General features: G+C 43.3%; 1 protein-coding gene across 2 annotated transcripts in view; it reads left to right on the top strand.

Moving 5' to 3' along the window:
- Positions 1-656: 656 nt before the first annotated feature.
- The window catches only part of LOC112264195 (collagen alpha-1(VI) chain), a gene marked incomplete at its 3' end in the record, with an annotated part of 26,703 nt that continues 10,503 nt past the window's right edge, over positions 657-16,856 (top strand). Inside the window, 4 exon segments of one of the 2 annotated variants that reach the window (XM_042312492.1) lie at positions 657-777; positions 8,368-8,511; positions 13,259-13,388; positions 15,950-16,156. In XM_042312492.1, coding sequence (XP_042168426.1) covers positions 657-777; positions 8,368-8,511; positions 13,259-13,388; positions 15,950-16,156 — 602 coding nt within the window. 2 annotated transcript variants of the gene reach the window in all.

The raw sequence follows: 16,856 nt of genomic DNA, 5'->3' as shown, positions 1-16,856 counted from the left end.
AGATTTGAATTTTCGCAACTCTAACATTATTCATGAACAAAACACTGTGTGTATGACTTTGTACTTAAAAGAATCTAACTTTTCTGAAGACAGAAAAAGCGTGCCTACCTCTCTCAGTGCATCAAAATGATTTGAGCACGAGCACGCAGGGCAAAACGTAAGTACACACTCCCCTTCTCCCAGGATGCAGGCATGCATAACACATCAACACAACATATTGATATATGAACCTGGTGAAATTCACATAGTACTTTAACAACTGTTACATGTCATTTAGGTTCTCTCCAAACTGGCAATGTTCCGACAGTTTCTTCAACTCAGCTACATATGTACTAACACCCCCTCATTCTTATCTCTCTTGTGGAAACGAAAACGGTCAGCGATGAGGAGTGGTTTAGGTGATTGGAGATATTGCAAAATCACCTCAATCTCTGTGAATGTTTTATTGGACGGCTTCAGAGGGGCAGACAGATCTCTTAGCAAACGGTACGTTTTTTGGCCAATTAAACTCAACGCTGGTACTCTCTTGTTATCAGCAATGAAGTACTGTTCCAGTCGTTCAATGTAACTTGCCCAGTTTTCTTGCGTGTCATCAAACACATCTATTTTCCCGATGCTAGCCATTCTCTTTAACTCCGGCTCCACGGGTCTATGATATGCCGCCTCGTTCTCCTCAGCTCTCCCCTCGTCTTCACTTCTTGCTAGCCGTTGTGCTACAGGGTCAAAATCTTCCTCTCTTCCTACGAGCTCCATCTGTATTCGTGATGCACACTGCAGGTAATCATCCTCGTCGCCATTGTAGTGGCTTAACACTTAGTACTTATTTATATAATAAGAAAGACTCTGAAGACAAGCAATTGAACTGGAGCTTCACATTCACTCAAACGAGTTAGTACCAGAATAACATAGAACAACACTGCGCATGACCAAGGATGCTCCATTCTTAAAGGGGACATCAGTAATTAACAGAACATAAGACACCATCAATAGAGGGATTTGTGATCAATTCACTTCAGCCTATTTATTTTATTAGCCTACACGATTATTTTACATTTTAAAATGTACTTAACTTTGCACTTAGAATAACATCCTCAAAACCACCCATTGAATTCAAAAGTTTGTCTATAAAAACCTACATTATGTTTCCAAGTATGTCCCTCAAAAGGATAATTAGGCATATACACTGAGACATTGTGAGCTAATTCGTTAAATCACAACATTTTTGTATTATTTAAATGTAGACTAGGTTTGCATGCACAACAAACAAAAAAAGCGTACGGAAAATGTATAAACTTACAATGTGGCTGAAGCACTATCTGGTGCGCGCAGGCAGGAATCCCATTCCCTTATAGAACCCAAAGCCCAATCTTGTTCTGCAGAAATTGGTGCGGCTGGCCACTCCTCACACCCCGCCCCGAATCATCGAATGGTTAGGCAAAGAATAGCCAACAGTATTCATCCCACTACTATTCGGTATAGTCTACACGACCTGTGCGTCATGCACACCCCTACATCCCCCTGAATTAGTTCTACCGGGAAACTTGATGTTCGGAATGAATTCTAAGGAAATTCTGAAGCAGATAGAAATAGTAAAGTGATGTAACAGGAGTGGTTATTTGTACCAGGAGACTAACACCATTAAATATTGGTGTTATAATATTAGCCTTTACAATATAGGCCTAGTGTTGTTGGTCATTATCGGTTATGCAAGGCTCTCTCAATTTGGATGAATTGGTGCCTCTGGGGAAATTCAAACGGCTGATTGAGGACCGTTTGTTTGGTTCACCGTGTGCGCATTAAAAGAGCACTATATTGAACTCTCTGTTTTCCTGCGCCTGACTTCACACTCGACACCCAGTACCTTACAACAACCTTGCCAAACCTCACAACCTTGTCTTGCTTTTCTGTAACTTTCAGTGACAATTACTAACACCTTTGATCATTTTGCTGTTACCTATCCAGACCTAGCAGGATAGGTGAAATATAACTGCACCTCTCTGCTCTAGGACACCCCACTCCAAAACACACCTTCAGTGAACTCCATCCCATTTCTGACACCAGTGCAGAAGAAGTTGGGGCTCCCGAGTGGTGCAGTAGTCTAAGGCACTGCATCTCAGTGCTTGAGGCATCACTACAAACACCCTGGTTCAAATCCAGGCTGTATCACAACTGGCTGTGATTGGGAGTCCCATAGGGCAGCGCACAATTGGCTCAGCATCATCCGGGTTTGGCCGGTGTAGGCCGTCATTGTAAATAAGAATTTGTTCTTAACTGACTTGCCTAGTTAAATAAAAAAAGTTGTGATGCCAAGAGGTCTGACTCTGAAACCTTTTTCACTCAGCAGACATTTATCCTCGGGCAACACCTGTCACTTTGCTCCTGCTTGTCAAGGTTTAAACTCAGCCCAGTTACCATGCTAACCCCACACTGGCATATAGTAGCCTAGGCCAGTGGTTCCCAGCTCACGTCCTCCAGTATCCCCAACAGTACACAGTTTTATTGTAGCCCCGGACAAGCACACTTCAACTTGTCAACTAATCATCGGGCCCTCAATGAGTTGAATCAGGTATGTTTTTCTGGGCTACAACACGTGTGCTGTGGGGGTACTCGAGGACAGGAGTTGGGAACTGCTGGGCTAGGCTACAACTAGTTACATTTATGGCCTCATTTAGCATGCTATAAAACTCACCACAGAACTGCAGCATACACAACCCTTTTTACATAAGTCTCTTTTATATTCAATGAATTGCCTCCCACGCCACTCTGCCTCCTGAACAATGAAATACATTAGTTTCCAGATCATTGCTTTTTGGTCTACACTCCCTGAATGTAATAGCTGAGTGAGTTAGGAATTGAGCTCAACCCTGCATCTTTTTTAATAAACATGACAGGACTTATTTCTCAACATAAAAAATGTACTGCCAGTGTACTTGCATTTGGCAACTCATGTTTAGATGTGACGGGATAATGGGCTGATGAATACTTTGCGGTGGGCTTTTCTTAGTTTGTTCAGACATGTGCGAGCATAGCCGCGGGAAGTAGGAGTACTGAGGAGTTGGGAAATCAAATTTATCAACCCATGGAGGTCTGGATTTGGAGTCACACTCAAAATTAAAGTGGAAAACCACACTACAGGCTGTTCCAACTTTGATGTAATGTCCTTAAAACAAGTCAAAATGAGGCTCAGTAGTGTGTGTGGCCTCCACGTGCCTGTATGACCTCCCTATAACGCCTGGGCATGCTCCTGATGAGGTGGCGGATGGTCTCCTGAGGGATCTCCTCCCAGACCTGGACTAAAGCATCCGTCAACTCCTGGACAGTCTGTGGTGCAACACAACAGTTGGTGGATAGAGCGAGACATGATGTCCCAGATGTGCTCAATTGGATTCAGGTCTGGGGAACGGGCGGGCCAGTCCATAGCATCAATGCCTTCCTCTTGCAGGAACTGCTGACACACTCCAGCCACATGAGGTCTAGCATTGTCTTGCATTAGGAGGAACCCAGGGCCAACCGCACCAGCATATGGTCTCACAAGGGGTCTGAGGATCTCATCTCGGTACCTAATGGCAGTCAGGCTACACCATGACTGACCCACCACCAAACCGGTCATGCTGGAGGATGTTGCAGGCAGCAGAACGTTCTCCACGGCGTCTCCAGACTGTCACGTCTGTCAAATGTGCTCAGTGTAAACCTGCTTTCATCTGTGAAGAGCACAGGGCGCCAGTGGCGAATTTGCCAATCTTGGTGTTCTCTGGCAAATGCCAAACGTCCTGCACGGTGTTGGGCTGTAAGCACAACCCCCACCTGTGGACGTCGGGCACTCATACCACCCTCATGGAGTCTGTTTCTGACCGTTTGAGCAGACACATGCACATTTGTGGCCTGCTGGAGGTCATTTTGCAGGGCTCTGGCAGTGCTCCTCCTGCTCCTCCTTGCACAAAGGCAGAGGTAGCGGTTCTGCTGCTGGGTTGTTGCCCTCCTACAGCCTCCTCCACGTCTCCTGATGTACTGGCCTGTCTCCTGGTAGCGCCTCCATGCTCTGGACACTACGCTGACAGACACAGCAAACCTTCTTGCCACAGCTCGCATTGATGTGCCATCCTGGATGAGCTGCACTACCTGAGCCACTTGTGTGGGTTGTAGACTCCGTCTCATGCTACCACTAGAGTGAAACCACTGCCAGCATTCAAAAGTGACCAAAACATCAGCAAGGAAGCATAGGAACTGAGAAGTGGTCTGTGGTCACCACCTGCAGAACCACTCCTTTATTGGGGGTGTCTTGCTAATTGCCTATCATTTCCACATGTTGTCTATTCCATTTGCACAACAGCATGTGAAATTTATTGTCAATCAGTGTTGCTTCCTAAGTGGACAGTTTGATTTCACAGAAGTGTGATTGACTTGGAATTACATTGTGTTGTTTAAGTGTTCCCTTTATTTTTTTGAACAGTGTGTATATATAGCTGGGCTAGGGGTGCCTAGCCCAGCAGTTCCCAACTCCTCAGTACTCCTACTCCTCAGTACTCCTATACCAAAAACAAAAACAAAACAAAAAACAACAACAAAAAAAAAATATATATATATATATGTATATGTGCGAGCATAGCTGCGGGAACTAGGAGTACGGAGGAGTTGGGAACTGACATCCTCCTCCCTCATGTGGTACCCTTCCTGCAGGCTCATCCTGACACGACCCTCCAGCATGACAATGCCACCAGCCATACTGCTCATTCTGTGCGTGACAGACAGACCCTCACAGCATCCTCAGAGAAAGCCCTTACAGCATCCTCAGAGACAGCCAGCCTCTCAAACCATCCTCAGAGACAGCCAGCCTTTCACAGCATCCTCAGAGACAGACCCTCACAGCATACTGAGAGACAGCCAGACCCTCACAGCATCTTCAGAGACAGCCAGCCCTCACAGCATCCTCAGAGACAGCCAGCCCTCACAGCATCCTCAGAGACAGCCCCTCACAGCATCCTCAGAGACAGCCCCTCACAGCATCCTCAGAGACAGACCCTCACAGCATCCTCAGAGACAGCCCCTTACAGCAGCCTCGGAGACAGTACAGTACGTTCTGATGGCATGACGTGTGTACAGAAGTTTAAGGGCATCTAAATACACCTCTCTTGAAGTAACCCTCATTTTGACAGCGACACACTGTAGCCATGCTCTTCTTATCGAAACATTCCTCAACTTCAACCCTCTAAAGATGTTTTCATCTTTGCTTGCAATACAATTCTTTAACCACTAGAAGTCGTGCTTAGGACACTTGGACACTTTCCCATCATTTATCAGGTGCGTACACACAAAAAACACTAAACCTTGTGTGCGCCTGTTTTCCTCGAAGATTGGTATTTATCCATTTGGAACTTGATGGTAAAGTGATTTTCTTACATTTTTTGAACAATTTCTTTTTTTACAGTATAAAACATCCAAATACAAACTAGAACATACAGACGCACACTAACATTGACTAAATCACCCCTGCCCAGACCCACCTGCTCACACACCCATCTCCAGCATCTGTGTCACTCTCCGCCACATTGCCTCAAACGGCACCATTTTGTTTCTCTCCGTCGCCGCCCACACGCTTTCAACATTTAGATAATAACGACCTTTCCATTGTGTTACTGCTGGAAGATTGGTTGATTTCCAGTTTTTAAGTATATGTTTTTTTTTCAAGATTATTGACAAGTAAAATTTTGTCCAATCTATGTTGTATCTCCACGCTCATGTGCCATGTCTTGAAATATTAAGACAGGAGGATTAAAAGTACATTTACATTGTAATACTTCTGAGAGCCAACTTCCTAACTCCGCCCATAACTTTGGGATTTTATAGCATTCCCAGAATGCATGGATTACTGAGTAATTGTTAGTTTTACACTTAAGACATTACTCTGCCTGGTGCTGTAGAATTTGTGAATGTTGTCTCTTGTGTATTAAATTCTATAAATTAGTTTATACTGGATTAACTGTACATTTTAGTTAACTGTAATTTTGTTAGTGCTGTTCCAACATTACCTCCATCTTGTGCAAATGTCAGTTATTTTAAAATCTTGGTAGATTATATATTTGTCATTTGGAAAGTGTGCATATTTCCACTATCAGCTCAGACCATGGTTATGCACAAATTGTCGTCTACTATCTCACATAGTATGTCGTATAATATTTATTTTACTTTTATCACAGTATATAGGCCTAAATCATAGCCTGATCATATCATATTTCCTCCCCTATATATGTCACTCCCTTCGGGTCCTTCCCTACATATGTCACTCCCTTTGGGTCCTTCCCTATATATGTCACTCCCTTTGGTTCCTTCCCTATATATGTCACTCCCTTTGGTTCCTTCCCTATATATGTCACTCCCTTTGGTTCCTTCCCTATATATGTCACTCCCTTTGGTTCCTTCCCTATATATGTCACTCCCTTTGGTTCCTTCCCTATATATGTCACTCCCTTTGGTTCCTTCCCTATATATGTCACTCCCTTTGGTTCCTTCCCTATATATGTCACTCCCTTTGGTTCCTTCCCTCAATATGTCACTCTCTTTGGTTCCTTCCCCAGGTGTCGTTGTTTCTATTTCAGTTTCATGTCTGTGTGCTGTTAGTGTTTCTGGTTTTGGATGATGTTTATTTTATTAAAACACTCACTACCTGAACTTGCTTCCCGACTCTCAGGGCATATCGTTACAGCAGGACATGTCTCTTATTGTCTTACATGACTGGTTTATTACCGCTACACAACAAATGTTAAACTACCATTGATCTGTCTCTCATTCAATAAGCATCGAAAGTAAATAGACCAGTAGCCTATTTAAAATATATAGTATAGTAATGGATCTATTATAGTAGCCTATTGCTATGAGATAGGAGAGTGACTTCATAGCCTATTTCATCTCAGAGCCTATACCAAGTTAGGAGATACAATCATCTATTGGTCAACTAAATGTTGAACAAGAAAGCCAGTGTGCAATTTACTTTGAGTGATTGTGGAAATCTTTGCCCCTGTCTACCATGTTGTTGTTCAGCCCACCATGCTGAACGTTTCCATCCATACTTAGGAGCAGGAATGTCTGTCAGCGGTGGCAGCCAGGTTGCATGCAGGATGCATGTAATTGCATATTTGGCCTTCGCAGTTCCTGACTTCCATTATGTTAGCCTGAGGGCAAAACAGGCCCAGCTGAGACAAAGACCAGTCCATATCAGATTTGAATTGCATGCTGCAGGTACTTATCTGCATGTGAACTTATTCTTAAGGCCAAGTTTATAGCAATGAAAGGACTCCTTCAGGTCTGATCTGGGGAGAGACAAATGCTATTTGAGATCCATTACATTGTTTAGATTGGACTTTGCAGACACTTGAATCTAACAACTTTAGCCAAGAACTGTGTTCTCATTCTTCGCACAGTCTTGTTCAGTTGACTGAGTCAGACCTCCATGTCATTCTGAGGTGAAGACTGTGAAACTGTTATAATGTGAGGAAGTGCATCCTGTAGAAACTTCTCTAAGAGGACATGGAACCTTCAGAGGGCCTTGAATCTTCACTACTGGCAACATTTTTAGGCCACACACAGCGATACTTCATCCAAAATTAGTTTAGAAAACAGCAAAGATTGCACTGTGTGCTATGTATTTGTGCAGCCTACTTTATTAAATCCCCTGTAATTTACTCTATCGGCCTCAGTAGAAGCTGCTGTAAGGTAGCAGCAAGGATTGTGTGGGGTGTAAACTGTATGAGATGGGAGGACACTTTGCTGGTGAGCCCCACCCTCTCCTGTTGCACAGACTGCTAGCAGAGAGAGCAGCAAACACACCTGGACAACACAAACCTGTGGGATATTCACATTTGAACACATATGCAAAAAGAGAAAGGTAAGAAATGCCACTTTATCAAACACATAGGTATTCTAAAGTGCTTAGAACCTACCACTGGTCACTTTAGAAGAGTTTGGAACAAATCCATTTGTCAGTTTAGAACCATGCCACTTGTCTTTAGAATGGTAAGGAAACCTCTCCGTTGTCAAGTGAGGATTCAATGGGATCTGAAGTTAAGTCATAAGCATTATACACCAAAGCATTTGGAAATACCAGAATTGGAAAATAATTTGTCAATACATGTTTTTTTAAACACTGTACTTTATTTTTGAAAAGCATTTACTCTTGTTGACTTGTTGAAGGTAGGTAGTGGATACCGATGTTGACTGAGGAAAATTCTGATGCATTTATATTTGGATGATGATTACAAAGACCTACAACAGGATGTATGGAGGCTGGGTGTGAAGAGGGGTTTCAGGCTTTGACCACCCAAGCTGGATGTGCTTAAACATTCTCTTTTTAGTGAATATTTTTCTTTGGCCTAGGTTCTCCTGAAGTCCCTTCTCCCCTGCGTCTCCAGAGGGCCTCTCCCATGATGAAGCTGACCGGTGCTATTCTACTTCTCTCGTTGGTGTCGCTAGTCCACGGTGCCTGCTCTCTCAATGGGAGGAACAGAGGAGACCTCTATGGTAGGCTATCAAGCCAAGCTGTAGCTGAGTAGCCTTGCTCTCCTGCCCACTCTTTTTCTTAGCAAGATGTTATGCCAATGCTTAATATCTGTTGAACATTTGCCAAAGCAAAGCATTAAACACAAGAATCCTTAATGTTGCCAAGTGAAATGGTAGTACATATTAATTTAGATGCACTTTAAAGGGCAACTCCATGACATTTCAACCTCATTTTCATCATCTCCAGCACCGTACCATAGTCAACACATAGTCAACACGTGAAAACAACATGTCTACTTTTTGTATAATAAAAAAAAAAATGAAAACATCCTACCCGATGACATCATCGAATGTTTAAACATGTTAAAAACAGTGATATTAGAACACTATGAGATTGGCGGTGACGTGGGGATCAAGAAAAATAGCCTCCCTCTGGCTAGAAACTCGTTGAAGGTTTTGAAAATCACCGTTAAAAAAAAAATGTATCCTTCCTGTGATGTCAGAGAAGCACTTTTTTGGATTTCTTTCCTCTTATCTTGTTAACCACAGATCATATAAATGCGCAATTTTCAGACACAGTGCATTCGGAAAGTATTCAGACCCCTTTATTTTTTCTCAATTTTGTTACGTTACAGCCTTATACTAAAATCTATTAAATTATTTTTTAACTCACCAATCTACACACAATAGCCCATAATGACAAAGCAAAAACAGGTTTTTAGAAATGTTTGCAAATAAAAAAAACGGAAATATCACATTTACATAAGTTTTCAGACCCTTTACTCAGTACTTTGTTGAAGCACCTTTGGCAGCGATTACAGCCTCAAGTCTTCTTGGGTATGACACTACAAGCTTGGCACACCTGTATTTGGGGAGTTTCTCTCATTGTTCTCTGCAGATCTTCTCAAGCTCTGTCAGGTTGGATGGGGAGCGTCGCTGCACAGCTATTTTCAGGACTCTCCAGTGATGTTCGATCGGGTTCAAGTCCGGGCTCTGGCTGGACCACTCAAGTACATTCACAGACTTGTCCCAACGCCACTCTTGCATTGTCTTGGCTGTGTGCTTAGGGTCATTGTCATGTTGGAAGGTGAACCTTTGCCCCAGTCTGTGGCCCTGAGCGCTCTGGAGCAGGTTTTCACCAAGGAGGTCTCTGTACTTTGCTCCGTTCATCTTTCCCTCAATCCTGACTAGTCTCACAGTCACTGCCGCTGAAAAACATCCCCACAGCATGATGCTGCCACCACCATGCTAACCGTAGGGATGGTGCCAGGTTTCCTCCAGACGTGACGCTTAGTATTCAGGCCAAAGAGTTCAATTTTGGATTCATTAGACCAGAGAATCTTGTTTCTCATGGTCTGAGAGTCTTTAGGTTCCTATTTGGCAAACTCCAAGTGGGCTGTCTGGCCACTCTACCATAAAGGCCTAATTGATGGAGTGCTGCAGAGTTGGTTATCCTTCTGGAAGGTTCTCCCATCTCCACTGAGGAAATCTGGAGCTCTTTCAGATTGACCATCGGGTTCTTTGTCACCTCCCTGACCAAGGCCCTTCTCCCCATTTTTGCAAGTCATATAGTAAAGGGTCTGAATACGTATGTAAATAAGGTATTTTGTTTTTTTACCTTTTATACATTTGCAAAATTGTCAAAAAACTGTTTTCACTTTGTACTGTGTGTAGATTATTGCGGGGAAAAAATAATTTAATACATTTTAGAATAAGGCTGTAATGTAACAAATTCAAGGGGTCTGAGTACTTTCTGAATAGACAGTTGTTTCGTGCTGGAGATGATATATGATTTTGGAAAGTGGTTTGATTAACCAAACCCAAATGTGCTCAACCCCTGTAATAGAAGAGGTCAGTAAATCTTGTTGTCAGTCAATATCCTCTGAGCAGACGTTAGGAGGTTGCATGTAATCTCTCTACTACAACACGTTGATATATGGAGTACCTGTGTAATAAGATCTTTGATCTAAGATCTTTGGATTGAACCAGCCATTTCTCTCTATGTCTGTATAGGGCTAAAGCTTTGTTCACACTGCAGGCCTTAATGCTCAAATTTATTCTCAGATCCATTCTGGAAAACTGACTCTCCAAACGCTGTGACCAAATTGGATTTGTGTTCAGAAAGCATTCTATGCTAGTTGTTATAGCAATGACCAGTGGTGTAAAGTAATTATGTAAAATTACTTTAAAGTCCGACTTAAGTAGTTTTTTTCCTTCATTATCTATATATTTTTTGTTGACTACTTTTACTTTTACTCGACTACATTCCTAAAGAAAATATGTAAATTCTACTCCCAATAATTATCCCTGACACCCAAATGTACTTTTTACATTTATTACTTATTACATTTCAAACACTGCCAGCAGCATACCACCCTGCATACCACTGCTGGCTTTCTTTGGAAGCTAAGCAGGGTTGGTCCTGGTCATTCCCTGGATGGGAGACCAGATGCTGCTGGAAGTGTTGTTGGAGTGCCAGTAGGGAGCACTCTTTCCTCTGTTCTAAAAAATATCCCAATGCCAGTGATTGGGGACACTGCCCTTTGTAGGGTGCCATCTTTTGGATGGAACGTTAAACGGGTGTCCAGACTCTCTGCGGTCATTAAAGATCCCATGGCACTTATTGTAAGAGTAGGGGTGTTAACCCCGGTGTCCTGACTCTCTGCGGTCATTAAAGATCCCATGACACTTATTGTAAGAGTAGGGGTGTTAACCCCGGTGTCCTGACTCTCTGCGGTCATTAAAGATCCCATGGCACTTATTGTAAGAGTAGGGGTGTTAACCCCGTGTCCTGACTCTCTGCGGTCATTAAAGATCCCATGGCACTTATTGTAAGAGTAGGGGTGTTAACCCTCTGCGGTGTCCTGACTCTGACTCTCTGCGGTCATTAAAGATCCCATGACACTTATTGTAAGAGTAGGGGTGTTAACCCCGGTGTCCTGACTCTCTGCGGTCATTAAAGATCCCATGGCACTTATTGTAAGAGTAGGGGTGTTAACCCCGGTGTCCTGACTCTCTGCGGTCATTAAAGATCCCATGGCACTTATTGTAAGAGTAGGGGTGTTAACCCCCTGGTGTCCTGACTCTCTGCGGTCATTAAAGATCCCATGGCACTGACTCTCTGCGGTCATTAAAGATCCCATGACACTTATTGTAAGAGTAGGGGTGTTAACCCCGGTGTCCTGACTCTCTGCGGTCATTAAAGATCCCATGACACTTATTGTAAGAGTAGGGGTGTTAACCCCTGACTCTCTGTGTCCTGACTCTCTGCGGTCATTAAAGATCCCATGACACTTATTGTAAGAGTAGGGGTGTTAACCCCCTGACTGTCCTCCCATGACACTTATTGTAAGAGTAGGGGTGTTAACTGTCCTGCGGTCATTAAAGATCCCATGGCACTTATTGTAAGAGTAGGGGTGTTAACCCCGGTGTCCTGACTCTCTGCGGTCATTAAAGATCCCATGGCACTTATTGTAAGAGTAGGGGTGTTAACCCCGGTGTCCTGACTCTCTGCGGTCATTAAAGATCCCATGGCACTTATTGTAAGAGTAGGGGTGTTAACCCCGGTGTCCTGACTCTCTGCGGTCATTAAAGATCCCATGGCACTTATTGTAAGAGTAGGGGTGTTAACCCCGGTGTCCTGACTCTCTGCGGTCATTAAAGATCCCATGGCACTTATTGTAAGAGTAGGGGTGTTAACCCCGGTGTCCTGACTCTCTGCGGTCATTAAAGATCCCATGGCACTTATTGTAAGAGTAGGGGTGTTAACCCCGGTGTCCTGACTCTCTGCGGTCATTAAAGATCCCATGGCACTTATTGTAAGAGTAGGGGTGTTAACCCCGGTGTCCTACATTCCCAATCTGGCCATCAAACCATCACTGTCACCTAATAATCCCCAGTTTACAATTGGCTCATTAATCCCCCTCCTCTCCCCTGTAACTATTCCCTAGGTCGTTGCTGCAAATGAGAACGTGTTCTCAGTCAACTTACCTGGTAAAATAACAGAGAACTAAAAAAATGCTCAGCCAGGACAGCAATATCCAATTCACGCACATACTGTATCAATATAATGCGTTGTCATCCCTACGGCCTCTGATCTGGTGGACTCACTTAACACAAATACTGCCGTTGTCATTTATGTCTGAGTGTTGGAGTGTGCCCCTGACTAGCCATACATTTAAAAAAATACAGTTGTGCCGTCTGGTTTGCTTAATATAAGGAATTTTATGTATAGCATTTACTTTGTAATTTTACTTAAGTATGACAATGAGCATGTTTTCCACCACTGTACTTAAGTACTTTTAAAACCAGATACTTTTAAACTTTTACTCAAGTAATATTTTACTGGGGGACTTTCACTTTTATTTGAATAATTTTCTATCAAATATTTTGTAAGGAGATGTCATCCCATTTGAAAATGATCCTTGGCTGAGTTGGCTATAAAGAAGCAGTTCTTCAGAAATTCTTGGGAATTGAGCTCACCAGTGGGAATTCCACATAATGTCTGTTCATGGATTTTTTTCATAGTTCCTTTCTTTTTGTAAATGACTAAAACAAAGTACATTTTCATCATATGTGTTGAAAACTGTCCTGAAGTTGAATTTAACCAGAACAGTCAGTTTAATAAAAAATAAGCCTGTTTCAGTATCCAGAATAAACATTTTTTTTAAACTATATTGAACACAGTATCACAATTAAAAAAATATTTTGTACATTTATTTTATGCCTTGTCAAATCTAACATTATCCTCCCCTTCTTGTTTCCCCAGACTGCCCAGCGGATGTGTACATTGTTCTGGACACCTCAGAGAGTGTGGCACTGAGGGCCAAGCCCTACGGCTCCTTTGTTAATCAGATCAAGCAGTTTGCCCAGGACTTTGTGGACCAGCTCAATACTAGGTGTGTATCACCTCCATTCTGACAGTTTCAGCTACATGACTGGTATTCATTAAGAAATTATGTGGTTAACAATGGGTGCTTTCAGGTCCCTTACTTCAATTCATGACATTTGGCAACTAAACAGTAATTAATGCTACGTAGTAATGATTATGGCGAGCTTGCCAAGAGAAATCAAGTGTCATGTTAGCGACAAGGCTTCTGGGAAACTCGCGCCTGACCGTTTATTCACCCCACAGACTAGCGCAGACCAAACAATATCAATCCTCCTACAGAGGCTTCCATCGGCATACCTCCTATTTCATTTCTTAAACTCCTCTCTGTGATCATTATTAAAAAATACAGTCATATTGTACCAGTATTATTTACCACACACTCAGACCCACCCTGATAAGCGACATGCAGAATGACCATTGAGAGCTGCTCTGGGCAGTAGTGTTCTCCTGACAATGTGTTGTTGATGATCATCTCAGGAGGTCTGCCTCACTACATGCAGTCTTATGAACACGGTTGTGTGTTGACCTCTGTGTGAACTGTGGTTCTACAGTGATGAATCGGGGCTGAGAGGTAGTGTATGAGAACAGCTTCTCTCCTTACATGGTGCTCAGGGTTGCGTTAATATGATGCAGGTAAGGTAAGACCCAGGTGCAGACACATCAAATGAACAATGGTTTAATAATCCAACAGGGCAGGCAATAGACAGGTCAAGGTAGGCAGGGGTCAGTAAACCAGAGGTGGGGCAACGGTACCGGACGGCAGGCAGGCTCAGGGTCAGGGTAGGCAGGGGTCAATAATTCAGAGGTGGGGCAATGGTATCGGACGGCAGGCAGGCTCAGGCAGAGTGGTCAGGCAGCCGGGTTCAAAGTCAGGACAGCCAAGGGTCAAAACCAGGAGGGGGAGAAAAATAGAGACTGGGAAAAGCAGGAGCTGAGAACAAAAACACTGGTTGACTTGACAAACTGGCAACAGACAAACAGAGAACACAGGTAAAAATACACAGGGGATAATGGGGGAGATGGGCAACACCTGGAGTGGGGTGGAGACAATCACAAAGACAGGTGAAACAGATCCGGGTGTGACAGATATAGAGTTCAAATGTATTACATTTTAAGTTTGCATCCCACTCTTACACTTTATATACATCACAGAAAAATATAACAAAATCGTTTGACATTAAAACACCAGAGTTTGGGAGTAAAAAAAAAGAAACGTTTATTCATCATGAAATGATGACAAATATGAATAACATTCCATCCATGAGGCCACTAGAGGGCGATTTGGTCATTTGACTGAAGGAAAGCGGTCTACGGAGGCCAAGACAGCTCATCTTGTTGAACTACGAAACGCATTGGGCTTTTTGCTAAGACCAGCAGCATTTATACAGATGCTGCAACTTATCTATTATAATCGTAATAGATTTTCTTTTGCCATCCCACTGTTCGGAAACAGTGCAACTATTACGGTTAAAATATGTGTTTTCTGTGGCCCATACCGATACGCTTCATCACTGATTGCCTGTGTGTGTGTGCGTCAGTGTGTGTGTGTGTGTGTGTGTGTGCGTGTTATTCACTAACAAGCTCAGACAGGCAGCAAGTGTAATGAGTGACTGTGCGTGTTTGTTCAGTGCAGCCATTCCAAATCATTCGCCCAGAAAAGGTTTGGGGTTTACCTTTGGGGCACTGAGCTGCATTCCTGACTGAGAGAAAGGTTGATATGTTATCTCCATCTTGATATGATATCTCCATCTAACGAAGTCTCACCTTACAGCTAAGGAGTTGTCCTCCTGAAGTTCAGAGGACCTGATGAATGACGTCTTCACGTGATAAGAAATACACATATAAGAGAACAACACTTTCAGTCATGCAGGCACACAGTGAGCTTTGTCATTATCTGACATTTATTGAATTGGGGCCCATGTTTTGGAGAAGCCCTGTGATTCAAGACATTGTTGTACAATAAAATATCATCAGCTCAATGTTTATAAAGGAAGGATACATGTCCAGGTATTTGCCAAAGATCATGGTGTATCCTCTAATGTGTCTGACTCAGCACAACTTCTTTGCAAAACAGCCAAAATAGTAGATTTTTTTTTGTGTGATGTGATCCATTAGTGATGTGATCCTACTGAAGTATGCAAAATGCTACTGGCCTAAAGTTTAAAGAGCTAAAGAACACCTAGTTATTGACAGGTCCTGGTTCTTGACACGGTTGGTTGAGTATTTTTGTATCTTTCATTGACTTCATCAGAATAGCAACTGCCTGATGGTTTGATTGGGTACTGGAGAAAATAGCAGGAGGACGATGGGTGTAAATGTGCTTGGGGCTTGACAAGACAGAACAAATCTATTACAAGTGTGCCATCAGGTTTTAGTACCACTTTCTCCCCTCTGGGAATCAATACATCATTCCCATGAATGAACTCCCTGCCTTCTAATCTGTAGACAGTAAATTAAATACTGCTGATTTAGGGGAATTGTCCCTGTAGTACATGTAGATCAGAGGTAACTTGCTTGGTGTCACGCTTTGTGTGCCATTGTGACATAGCTCTGCCTGTACTCATCTAGATACTACCGCTGTGAGCGTAACCTGACGTGGAGTGTGGGAGTGCTGCACTACAGTGATGAGGTAAAGGTGATGAGGGAGCTGACCAGCACCAAGGAGGCCCAAGGAAGAGATCAGCTGAAGAGCGCTATAGAGGACATTCGCTACATCGGCAAGGGAACCCACACCGACTGTGCCATCTCCGTAGCAACTGGGCAGCTGATGACAGGGTGAGTCCATCGATTGTATAAGGGCTCAGGGCCCAGATGCAGATGGTTTGAGTATTTGATATTTATTAGTTAAAAAAAAGGGTAGGCAAGAGAATGGTCGTGGACAGGCAAAAGGTCAAAACCAGATCAGAGTCCAGGAGGTACAGAGTGGCAGGCAGGCTCGAGGTCAGGGCAGGCAGACTGGACAGGCAGGCGGGTACGGAGTCCAGAAAACAGGCATGGGGTCAAAACCGGGAGGACTAGAAAAAGCAGGAGCACGGGGAGAAACACGCTGGTTGACTTGGAAACATACAAGATGAACTGGCTCAGAGAGACAGGAAACACTGGGATAAATACACTGGGGAAAATAAGCGACACCTGGAGGGGGTGGAGACAATCACAAGGACAGGTGAAACAGATCAGGGCATGACAGATTGGTTGATTGAGTAGGTAGTACCAGTCGATCGATCAGTCAGTTAGTCTTGTCTGTCTGTCTGTCTGTCTGTCTGTCTGTCTGTCTGTCTGTCTGTCTGTCTGTCTGTCTGTCTGTCTGTCTGTCTGTCTGCATGGATGCATGTATCCATCTCAAATGTGACGTGTTTGAGAGTGTGTCTTAAAACACATGCGTTTCATCCCAATATACCGTGCATGAAATTTTGATATTGTGTAATACGTTCCTCCTTCACTTCTATAGTGCCCTTAGGAAAATGCTTTGGCAAGT

The sequence above is a fragment of the Oncorhynchus tshawytscha genome, unplaced genomic scaffold (genome assembly GCF_018296145.1).
Source record: "Oncorhynchus tshawytscha isolate Ot180627B unplaced genomic scaffold, Otsh_v2.0 Un_contig_6606_pilon_pilon, whole genome shotgun sequence".
NCBI lineage: Eukaryota > Metazoa > Chordata > Actinopteri > Salmoniformes > Salmonidae > Oncorhynchus > Oncorhynchus tshawytscha.
Note: the sequence above shows the minus strand (reverse complement) of the source record. Positions and strands in the feature narration are given on the sequence as shown.